Below are 12,835 nucleotides of genomic sequence, written 5' to 3' on the forward strand. Positions count from 1 at the left end.
GCACCTGTGTGTATCTCTACATAAACAAACACACCTGTGTGTATCTCTATACATAAACATGAACACACCTGTGTGTATCTCTACATAAACATTAACACACCTGTGTATCTCTACACATAAACGCACCTGTGTGTATCTCTACACATGAACACACCTGTGTGTATCTCTACATAAACATGAACACAGTGTGTATCTCTACACATAAACACACCTGTGTGTATCTCTACACATGAACACACCTGAACACCTGTGTGTATCTCTACACATAAACAAACACACCTGTGTGTATCTCTACATAAACATGAACACACTTATGTGTATCTCTACACATGAGCACACCTGTGTGTATCTCTACATGAACATAAACACACCTGTGTGTATCTATACATGAACATGAACACACCTGTGTGTATCTCTACACAAACATGAACACACCTGTGTGTATCTCTACACAAACATAAACACACCTGTGTGTATCTCTACATAAACATGAACACACCTGTGTATCTATACATAAACATGAACACACCTGTGTGTATCTCTACACATGAACACACCTGTGTGTATCTCTATACATAAACATGAACACACCTGTGTGTATCTCTACATAAACATTAACACACCTGTGTGTATCTCTACACATAAACGCACCTGTGTGTATCTCTACACATGAACACACCTGTGTGTATCTCTACATGAACACACCTGTGTATCTCTACATAAACATTAACACACCTGTGTGTATCTCTACACATAAATGCACCTGTGTGTATCTCTACATAAACATGAACACACCTGTGTATCTCTACATATAAACATGAACACACCTGTGTGTATCTCTACATAAACATAAACACACCTGTGTGTATCTCTACACATGAACACACCTGTGTGTATCTCTACATAAACATGAATACACCTGTGTGTATCTCTTCACATAAACAAACACACCTGTGTGTATCTCTATACATAAACATGAACACACCTGTGTGTATCTCTACATAAACATTAACACACCTGTGTATCTCTACACATAAACGCACCTGTGTGTATCTCTACACATGAACACACCTGTGTGTATCTCTACATAAACATGAACACACCTGTGTGTATCTCTATACATAAACATGAACACACCTGTGTGTATCTCTATACATAAACATGAACACACCTGTGTGTATCTCTACATAAACATTAACACACCTGTGTGTATCTCTACATGAACGCACTTGTGTGTATCTCTACACATGAACACACCTGTGTATCTCTACATAAACATTAACACACCTGTGTGTATCTCTCCACATAAACGCACCTGTGTGTATCTCTACACATGAACACAACTGTGTGTATCTCTACATGAACACACCTGTGTATCTCTACATAAACATGAACACACCTGTGTGTATCTCTACATAAGCATGAACACAGTGTGTATCTCTACACATGAACACACCTGTGTGTATCTCTACATAAACATGAACACACCTGTGTGTATCTCTCCACATAAACGCACCTGTGTGTATCTCTACACATGAACACACCTGTGTGTATCTCTACATGAACACACCTGTGTATCTCTACATAAACATGAACACACCTGTGTATCTCTACATAAACATGAACACAGTGTGTATCTCTACACATGAACACACCTGTGTGTATCTCTACATAAACACACCTGTGTGTATCTCTACATAAACATGAACACACCTGTGTGTATCTCTATACATAAACATGAACACACCTGTGTGTATCTCTACACATGAACACACCTGTGTGTATCTCTATACATAAACATGAACACACCTGTGTGTATCTCTACACATTAATGCACCTGTGTGTATCTCTACATAAACATGAACACACCTGTGTGTATCTCTACATATAAACATGAACACACCTGTGTGTATCTCTACATAAACATAAACACACCTGTGTGTATCTCTACACATGAACACACCTGTGTGTATCTCTACATAAACATGAACACACCTGTGTGTATCTCTACATAAACAAACACACCTGTGTGTATCTCTATACATAAACATGAACACACCTGTGTGTATCTCTACATAAACATTAACACACCTGTGTATCTCTACACATAAACGCACCTGTGTGTATCTCTACACATAAACGCACCTGTGTGTATCTCTACATAAACATGAACACACCTGTGTGTATCTCTACATAAACATGAACACAGTGTGTATCTCTACACATAAACACACCTGTGTGTATCTCTACACATGAACACACCTGTGTGTATCTCTACACATGAACACACCTGTGTATCTCTACATAAACAAACACACCTGTGTGTATCTCTATACATAAACATGAACACACCTGTGTGTATCTCTACATAAACATTAACACACCTGTGTGTATCACTACACATAAATGCACCTGTGTGTATCTCTACACATGAACACACCTGTGTGTATCTCTACATAAACATGAATACACCTGTGTGTATCTCTTCACATAAACATGAACACACCTGTGTGTATCTCTACATAAACAAACACACCTGTGTGTATCTCTATACATAAACATGAACACACCTGTGTGTATCTCTACATAAACATTAACACACCTGTGTATCTCTACACATAAACGCACCTGTGTGTATCTCTACACATGAACACACCTGTGTGTATCTCTACATAAACATGAACACACCTGTGTGTATCTCTACATAAACATGAACACAGTGTGTATCTCTACACATAAACACACCTGTGTGTATCTCTACACATGAACACACCTGTGTGTATCTCTACACATGAACACACCTGTGTGTATCTCTACATAAACATTAACACACCTGTGTGTATCTCTATACATAAACATGAACACACCTGTGTGTATCTCTACATAAACATTAACACACCTGTGTGTATCTCTACACATAAATGCACCTGTGTGTATCTCTACACATGAACACACCTGTGTGTATCTCTACATGAACACACCTGTGTATCTCTACATAAACATTAACACACCTGTGTGTATCTCTACATGAACACACCTGTGTATCTCTACATAAACATTAACACACCTGTGTGTATCTCTACACATAAACGCACCTGTGTGTATCTCTACACATGAACACACCTGTGTGTATCTCTACATGAACACACCTGTGTATCTCTACATAAACATGAACACACCTGTGTGTATCTCTACATAAACATGAACACAGTGTGTATCTCTACACATGAACACACCTGTGTGTATCTCTACATAAACACACCTGTGTGTATCTCTACATAAACATGAACACACCTGTGTGTATCTCTATACATAAACATGAACACACCTGTGTGTATGTCTACACATGAACACACCTGTGTGTATCTCTATACATAAACATGAACACACCTGTGTGTATCTCTACATAAACATTAACACACCTGTGTGTATCTGTACACATGAACACACCTGTGTATCTCTATACATAAACATGAACACACCTGTGTGTATCTCTACATAAACATTAACACACCTGTGTGTATCTCTACACATAAACGCACCTGTGTGTATCTCTACACATGAACACACCTGTGTGTATCTCTACATGAACACACCTGTGTGTATCTCTACATAAACATTAAAACACCTGTGTGTATCTCTACACATAAACGCACCTGTGTGTATCTCTACACATGAACACACCTGTGTGTATCTCTACATGAACACACCTGTGTGTATCTCTACATAAACATTAACACACCTGTGTGTATCTCTACACATAAACGCACCTGTGTGTATCTCTACACATGAACACACCTGTGTGTATCTCTACATGAACACACCTGTGTGTATCTCTACACATGAACACATCTGTGTGTATCTCTACATAAACATGAATACACCTGTGTGTATCTCTTCACATAAACATGAACACACCTGTGTGTATCTCTACATAAACATGAACACACCTGTGTGTATCTCTACATAAACATTAACACACCTGTGTGTATCTCTACACATAAATGCACCTGTGTGTATCTCTACACATGAACACACCTGTGTGTATCTCTACATGAACACACCTGTGTATCTCTACATAAACATTAACACACCTGTGTGTATCTCTACATGAACACACCTGTGTATCTCTACATAAACATTAACACACCTGTGTGTATCTCTACACATAAACGCACCTGTGTGTATCTCTACACATGAACACACCTGTGTGTATCTCTACATGAACACACCTGTGTATCTCTACATAAACATGAACACACCTGTGTGTATCTCTACATAAACATGAACACAGTGTGTATCTCTACACATGAACACACCTGTGTGTATCTCTACATAAACACACCTGTGTGTATCTCTACATAAACATGAACACACCTGTGTGTATCTCTATACATAAACATGAACACACCTGTGTGTATGTCTACACATGAACACACCTGTGTGTATCTCTATACATAAACATGAACACACCTGTGTGTATCTCTACATAAACATTAACACACCTGTGTGTATCTGTACACATGAACACACCTGTGTATCTCTATACATAAACATGAACACACCTGTGTGTATCTCTACATAAACATTAACACACCTGTGTGTATCTCTACACATAAACGCACCTGTGTGTATCTCTACATGAACACACCTGTGTGTATCTCTACATAAACATTAAAACACCTGTGTGTATCTCTATACATAAACATGAACACACCTGTGTGTATCTCTACATAAACATGAACACACCTGTGTGTATCTCTACATGAACACACCTGTGTGTATCTCTACATAAACATTAACACACCTGTGTGTATCTCTACACATAAACGCACCTGTGTGTATCTCTACACATGAACACACCTGTGTGTATCTCTACATGAACACACCTGTGTGTATCTCTACACATGAACACATCTGTGTGTATCTCTACATAAACATGAATACACCTGTGTGTATCTCTTCACATAAACATGAACACACCTGTGTGTATCTCTACATAAACATAAACACACCTGTGTGTATCTCTACACATAAACATGAACACACCTGTGTGTATCTCTACATAAACATGAACAGTGTGTAACTCTACACATAAACACACCTGTGTGTATCTCTACACATGAACACACCTGTGTGTATCTCTACATAAACATGAACACACCTGTGTGTATCTCTACACATAAACACACCTGTGTGTATCACTACACATGAACACACCTGTGTGTATCTCTACATAAACATGACCACACCTGTTTGTATCTCTACACATGAACATGAACACACCTGTGTGTATCTCTACACATAAACATGAACACACCTGTGTGTATCTTGAACACATCAAACAGCGCAGACAGTAAATGTTGTGAAGTCAGACTTTATTGGTTTCCATGGAGACACTAATAGTTGGAGTCCATGATGCGCTTCATGCTCATGACCCTCATGTTGCCCATGTTCATGAAGTTCTTGTACTCTCCGGGCTTCATGTACATCATGCGGCCTCTGTAGTTGGGCTGCTCGTACATCAGCCAGTGACCGTCCATCACTTGACACGACATGCAGTTGGACATCCTGAAACGCTCCATCACGTTGTCACAGTCGTCCATCAGCTCGTGCGACTGGCCTCCGAAGTTCTCCCTCTCATATATCTTCATTCTGTATGAGCCGCGGTGCTGCAACGTCAACCAAAATCAACCATCAGTGAAAGCTAATCGCTAACCAATCATCAGTCCATAATTAAACATCATACAGGATAACCAATCACTTATCAACAATCACACAGCCTTCACTGAAGGTGAGTCAACCTTATTGACTGTGTGGTTACCATGGAGATGTCTGTACATGGTCAAGGTGACTTATCCTGATTGGATGTGCGGTTACCATGGAGATGTCTGAACGTGTTTGAGGTAAATAACTCTGATTGGCTGTGTGGTTACCATGGAGATGTCTGAACATGTTTGAGGTAAATAGCTCTTATTGGCTGTGTGGTTACCATGGGGTTGTGTGAACGTGTTTGAGGTAAATAACTCTGATTGGCTGTGTGGTTACCATGGGGATCATGCGGCAGGAGCGGATGCAGTCGCTCATTCCCATCATACTCATGTTGTCGGCGTACTCGCCCCTCCTCAGGAAATACTGGTTACCCATGAAGTTGGTGCGGTCGTAGACCATGAAGCAGCCGCGCTCCACCCTGCAGGAGTGACACCTGCTCAGGTAGGACGACATATCGGCACAGTCGCTGCTGCACTCGTAGGAGCGTCCCTGGAAGTTCTTGTCCTCGTAGAAGACGACCTGAAGGAAGAAAAGGAATGGTCCGATTACTGAGAACTTTGAACATACCACAGTGTGTATAAAAAGATGGTCGACATGAGAGCTCCCACAAAAATCACAATCATTCAGAGCTCCCCCTGTTGACTGGCTGCAGTATATGTCATAAGCTCCGCCTCTTATTAGATGAAAAAAAAGAAGTACAACACAATGACTGACAGCTGTTCTGACCAATAAGGCTCCTGCTTTGATTTGCACATTAAACAAACTTTGATTTGAACATTAAACAAACTTTGATTTGAACATTAAACTTTAGAATCATTGTGTGTAAAAACATCAGAAGTTTAAAGTGTTGGTGGCTCTCACCCTGCCCATCATGTTCATGCTGCTGGATGTCATGTTGTCACTTTGCTTGCCCGGCTGGTTGCTGGTTGCTGGTTGCTGCTGTTGTGTGTTACCTGTGCTGCAGCTGCTGCTCTTTATAGCACCTGAGCCGCTGAAGCCTTTTGTGCAAAGAGCCTGAGCCAGCAGGACGCCATAAAAGAGACACTGAGCGTTCGGCATTTCTCTTAGAAAAGAGAAACAAAGAGCAATGAACGGCAGCTGATTCCTTCAGTCCACGGTGACAAATACACCTGTTCTGGAAAAATACACCTGAAGACCACAAAACCACAGTAACATGACCTTTAATACACCTGGAGACAACAACATGACCTTTAATACACCTGAAGACAACAACATGGCCTTTAATACACCTGAAGAAAACAACATGACCTTTAATACACCTGAAGACAACAACATGACCTTTAATACACCTGAAGACAACAACAACAACAACATGACCTTTAATACACCTGAAGACAACAACATCACCTTTAATACACCTGAAGACAACAACATGGCCTTTAATACACCTGAAGACAACAACATGACCTTTAACACACCTGAAGACAACAACATGCCCTTTAATACACCTGAAGGCAACAACAACAACATGGCCTTTAATACACCTGAATACGACGACAACAACAACAACATGACCTTTAATACACCTGAAGACAACAACAACAACATGACCTTTAATACACCTGAAGACAACAACAACAACAACAACATGACCTTTAATACACCTGGGGCCCGTTTCTGAAAGAAGGTTCAACAAACCCTCAATTTAACCCTGAGCTCTGAGTTGATTTACTCTCAGATGGGAGACTCTGAGATTTTGGTTCCAGATCAGCAGATTTGAATTTGTTAAATCAACTCTGAGTAGGTCCACTCGGTGTTCAGCGCGTGCACCATGACGATAAAATGACACCTGAAGACAACAACATGACCTTTAACACACCTGGAGACAACAACAAAAACATGACCTTTAATACACCTGAAGACAACAACATGACCTCTAATACATCTGAAGACAACAACAACATGACCTTTAACACACCTGAAGACAACAACATGACCTTTAATACACCTGAAGACAACAACATGACCTTTAATACACCTGAAGAAGATCTTTGACTTGGGACTTTAACATGAATTGGATAAAGGGTAAAGGTAAGTGCGCCCTCTGGTGGCAGTGTCGCAGTAAGAATGTAAACAAACAGGAACACATTTCAGAGTAACGTCGTCCAAACAAAACTCAAACACGAACTTTGATTTGAAATGGAAGCTTTTATTAAAAATGTGTAAAAAAAAAAAAACTAACGTAAGAAGAATAAAAAAAAATATCGACTGCGATCAAATAATCATCCTGATTTATTTCAACACATTCAATTGATTGAAAGACTGAACAACACGTAAGAACAGGGGTCAAATGGAGGTCAAATGAAGGTCATGTGACGGTCAAATGACGGTCAAATGGAGGTCAAATACATGTGACATTTAGGTCAAATGAAGTCATATGAAGGTCAAATACAGGTCACATGGAGGTCAAATAGAGGTCAAATGAAGGTCATGTGACAGTCAAATAGAGGTTAAATGAAGGTCATGTGACGGTCAAATACAGGTCAGATGGAGGTCAAATAGATGTTAAATGCCATCAAAGGAAACCATCAAACCTTTGCTTTAATCTTTGTTAATGTTTGAATTTCTACGATCTTTGAATGCAGCTGACAGAGTTTCCATGATGAGTTCAGAAGCACTGGGTTGTTTAATCTTATCTTAGAGTCTGACTTTGTAATCAAAAAGATTCTCCAATGACTGATTCTTCTCAGATGAAAAATGTTCAATCAGTTTGACCTTTGACCGCAGAAACAGACAGGTGCTGTGACCTTAGAACACACAGGTGCTGTAGACGGTAACCTTGTGGCTGATCTCTGTCAGCAGCTCCTTCACAGCCGCCTCCAGCTCCACCAGCTGCTCCGCCTTCACCTCCAGGGAGCGCTGGTTGTCGTCATACGACTTCTCCAGATCTGAGACAAAACAAGAGATAAAACCTGTTAGTGTGTGTGTGTGTGTGTGTGTGTGTGTGTGTGTGTGTGTGTGTGTGGGGGGGGGGGTGTGTGTGGGTGTGTGTGGATCATGTGGCTGACAAACATCAGGAAACAAAGTTTGCAAGCAGGAGGTGTGATGTCACTGTGATGTCATTTTCATGTCACCTTTGAGCAACTGCAGTTTGTTGCTGGCTTTGAGAAGCAGATCTTTGGCTTCCTGCTGCAGTGACTCCGCCCTCTTCTTTGCCTCAGCCACGCCCCCTGCCTTGTGACCAATCAGCTCCTCCACTGTGGTGTACTTCTCCTTTAGCTCAGAGTCCAGGTCCTGCAAACACAATACAACACACACTTCTTTTAGAAATTTCCATGAGTTTGTTTTATTTGTCAAGTCTTCGACTCTCTGTGAGTCCATTGAGTCTTTGCCACCCTCAAACAGGTAAACTCACCTTCTTGACCTCCTCAGCTATGTTTCCAATGATCAAAGCAGCCTGATTGTTCTGTTCTGTGCTCAGAGTGATGTTCAGAGTTTTGTCCCTCAGCAGTGTCACGTCCTGCTCCAGCCTCTGTAACCTCTGTGTAGCATTATTCAGCCTCAACTCTGCATCTGCCGTTTCTGACTCAACCTGAATGCAATACAGAGACAAGTAAACATGCAACACTCATTATAACGTGATGTCAGTGAAGTAAACGTGTAGAACTCATTATAACATGATGTCAGTGAAGTAGACATTTGCAGCTTGCTCAGTACTTACAGAAGACAGCAGTTTGTTGGTGTTCTGAATGTCGGCAGCGGCCTGTTGGATGGCGTTGCTGGCGGCGGTCTGGGCTCGTTCTGCTTCTTCCAGAGCTCCTCTCACCTTCTCAGCAGAGTCCTTGACATTGACCGCCTCCTCACTGAAAACAGGAAGTCACGTGTGATCAGATCATTATGTTGGACAGGTAACGCTCTTACTCGTCCACATGGTTTAGACATTCGTCCCGAGAGCAAAGCTAATCTTTGTGGACAGGTAGGACTCACCTTGCTCGGCGGGCCTGGGCCAGCAGGTTCTCAGCTCTCTGGATGTCATCAGTGCTCTGCTGCAGGATGGTCTCCACATGTCCCAGTTCTCCCACCTTCTGTCGGATCTCGTTGGTCAAGTTCTGCATCTGAGCTGGTGTGGTTGGCATCTGCATGGCCAAAACCTCGTTAGCCACCAGCTCGATGCTCTCCAGGTCTGCAGCGTCCTCTGAAACACAAACACAGTGAGTGATGATGTGATTCAGAGAAACTCTTCATGTTAATGAAAACGTCAGACTGTTAATCCGTCACTGGAGTCCTGCAGGGATCATTCCTAGGTCCTTTACTTCTCTCTCTGAATGTTCACATTTTGACTGTAAAAATGATAGAACATAAAGTTCTTCAGCTCCCTGAAGTGTTGTGCAGACGACCCTCAAAACTCCCTGTTAGATTTGAGTTAAATTCATGAAGGTTAAGATGAATTAAAAACACTGCAGATATAAAGAGCTGGTATTAACCAGCTGCAGGAGTCACCGTGTCTCACAGAAAGTAGTTTAGATATGTGAAACAGGAAGAGACCTACGTGTGAGGAAATCTCGGATCTGTCTGATGAGGCTTCTCAACTCCTCGTTGCTCTGGTCCACTCTCTGTTTGGTCCTGTTGGTCTTCATCAGGACGTCCTGAGCGCTCAGCTTAGCTTCGTCTGCTTTCAATTTGGCTTCTGACACCTGAGATGAAAACAAAGGTGAGAGGATCCGCTTCAGTCCAACTGATCAGAATTCAGCTGGATCAGGACCGTCACACTCACCATCTTGGAGAGTTTTTCCACCTCCTCCATGGCGCCGAGGATCTTGTGTTCAGAGTCCTGGGCCTTTATCCAGGCCCTGTTGGCCGTTGTCACCACGCCGTCACATAGTTCACCTCCACACCTGGTCCGACCCTCTGAGTCCACACAGCCCAGACCTCCACAAGAGGAGGAGCTGCATGATTCCTGACCTGATGATGGACTACCGCAGGTCTGGAGGAACCAAGACAGACCAACAAATAAAGATGCTTACTGTGACCTTAAGAAGCTTAAAGCAGACTCCATGTTATTAAATCATCTCCATGACCTCATGTGTTGTTGGGTTATCAAACTATCCAGCCAGCAGAGGGCAGCAGAGATGGGAGGTGTTTGGTTACAGTACCGATGGATTAAAGAGTTCAACTAGAGTTCTAACCACTTCTTGAGATAACATTTCTTATGAGTTGTCGTAATTCAAATAAAGATTGATTGATTATCTAGAGCAATAATAATTTAACTACTGAACTAAAGCTTGAACAGTATACTGGAGTTCCTAACAGTTTACTAGAGCTTCAACTAATTAACTAGAGCTGTAGTTTCTCCAGCGCTGTCACCTTGTGGCTGAGCTCTGATAGGTCCAGAGTCTGCAGCTTTCCTGCGAGGTCGTCCAGTCTATGAGCATGCTCCAAGTGTCTCTTCAGAAACTCCTCTCTGGTTTGGTTCAGTTTGTCCTCTGTGAGCTGCCGTAGAGAGCTTGAGGTTTCCACAAGGCTGCCAGTGTCGATAGTTGAGGTGTTGGCGCGGGCTTCTGCTGCCTGAGACTGCAGGAAGTACTTAGTGACACTGTCTGTCGCCCCTGGCAACAGGCAGAAAGTACCAATCAGCTGAAAGCTCCCCAGTTAAAAAGGCTTGGTTTAAATTGTACAAAGCATGTTCTGAAGATACAAACAGTTACAGCAGTCATTCAAAATAGTGGGTTCAAATCCCATAAGAACCTGAAAGGTACCTCTGATGTCAGAGTTCTTGATGAACTCCACCTGATCCAGCAGCTCCTGAACCGTCCGCTCCAGTTTCTGAGCATCCAACATCACAGTGTCCAGTTTGCTTTCTGCAGCCAAGTCCAGATCCTCCAACTGGACCAGAGTCTGCTCAGTGTGGTTCAACATCTGGCTCAGGGCCCCCATAAGATCACTAAGGGACAAAAACAGTTTACATTAACCTCAGTGGCTTTAATCTCTGGACTAATGTTAATCTCACCTGGTTTTAAACAGGTTTCTATCCTAGATTAAAGTTGTTTGATTGATTGATGGTTTGATGGATGGATTGATAAATGGATTGATTGATTGATGGATGGATTGATAAATGGATTGATTGATTGATGAATGGATTGATTGATTGATTGATGGATGGATTGATTGATGAATGGATTGATTGATGGATTGATGAATGGATTGATGGTTTGATGGATGGATTGATAAATTGATTGATTGATTGATGAATGGATTGATGAATGGTTTGATTGATGGATGGATGGATAAATGGATTAATAAATGGATTGATTGATTGAGGAATGGATGGATGAATGGATGGATGGATGGATTGATTGATAAATGGATTGATTGATTGATTGATTGATTGATTGATGAATGGATTGATGGATTGATTGATTGATAAATGGATTGATTGATGTCACCTGCTCTGCTGCAGCAGCTCCTGAATCTCAGTCAGCGGCTGTGAGGCGGGGTTCTGGTTCATGAGGAGTCGGATGTCGGTTATGCTCCTCTCCATGCTGTCTATTGACTTCCTGTACGGGCCGCTGATGCCACTAGCTTTGATGGCATTGACCTTGTTGACGAGGCGGTGAGTCTGATTGGTCAACTGACCTATGACCTGATCCCACTCAGAGAAGCACTGGTGGCAGCGCTGACAGTCGGGGAAAGTTCCAGAGAAACCACGGGCACAGATGTCGCAGCGAGGACCTGAGACGCCTTCGACACAGATGCAGTGACCGTTTCCTTTGTGACACTGAGGCTGAGAGATCCCCCGAGGGTCACAGTCACATGCTACACACACACACACACACACACACACAACACACAGTCATTATTATCATTCACAGAGGTGTTGAGAGTTTTAAGCTGGCTCTCTTTAACCTGGTAACCATGGTAACAGACTCTCAATATGTAAGTACTTACATGACACATTTAGACCTAGTTATCTCCAAAGGCTTAAACCTCTCTGATATCATTGTCACATTCTCACCTTTTTACCCTACCAGCTCTGCCTGCTGCCTAGATGATCTTATTGACAATTTATTTTCCAATGCTTTGAAATCGGCCTTGACATTTAAAT

The 12,835-nt window shown here is 42.0% G+C and overlaps 2 protein-coding genes across 2 annotated transcripts in view; both read right to left on the bottom strand.

Annotated features, from left to right (window-relative positions):
* Positions 1 to 5,361: 5,361 nt before the first annotated feature.
* On the bottom strand, positions 5,362 to 6,791 carry LOC132973067 (gamma-crystallin M2-like). Its single transcript, XM_061036278.1, has 3 exons — positions 6,634 to 6,791; positions 6,049 to 6,291; positions 5,362 to 5,672 (listed from the first exon to the last, which is right to left on the bottom strand). The coding sequence occupies exons 1-3, from the start codon at positions 6,664 to 6,666 to the stop codon at positions 5,400 to 5,402; spliced, it is 549 nt and encodes a 182-aa protein (XP_060892261.1). The 5' UTR covers positions 6,667 to 6,791; the 3' UTR covers positions 5,362 to 5,399.
* A 1,130-nt stretch (positions 6,792 to 7,921) lies between these two features.
* The window catches only part of lamb1a (laminin, beta 1a), a 34,179-nt gene continuing 29,265 nt past the window's right edge, over positions 7,922 to 12,835 (bottom strand). The window contains exons 24-33 of the mRNA XM_061036248.1: positions 12,177 to 12,546; positions 11,490 to 11,674; positions 11,098 to 11,339; positions 10,508 to 10,717; positions 10,283 to 10,427; positions 9,721 to 9,928; positions 9,455 to 9,596; positions 9,149 to 9,325; positions 8,868 to 9,027; positions 7,922 to 8,681 (exon numbers count right to left, since the gene is read on the bottom strand). Coding sequence (XP_060892231.1) covers positions 8,542 to 8,681; positions 8,868 to 9,027; positions 9,149 to 9,325; positions 9,455 to 9,596; positions 9,721 to 9,928; positions 10,283 to 10,427; positions 10,508 to 10,717; positions 11,098 to 11,339; positions 11,490 to 11,674; positions 12,177 to 12,546 — 1,979 coding nt within the window. The 3' untranslated portion in view covers positions 7,922 to 8,541. The remainder of the gene's footprint in view (positions 8,682 to 8,867; positions 9,028 to 9,148; positions 9,326 to 9,454; positions 9,597 to 9,720; positions 9,929 to 10,282; positions 10,428 to 10,507; positions 10,718 to 11,097; positions 11,340 to 11,489; positions 11,675 to 12,176; positions 12,547 to 12,835) is intronic.

This window comes from Labrus mixtus, chromosome 4 (genome assembly GCF_963584025.1).
Source record: "Labrus mixtus chromosome 4, fLabMix1.1, whole genome shotgun sequence".
Lineage (NCBI taxonomy): Eukaryota > Metazoa > Chordata > Actinopteri > Labriformes > Labridae > Labrus > Labrus mixtus.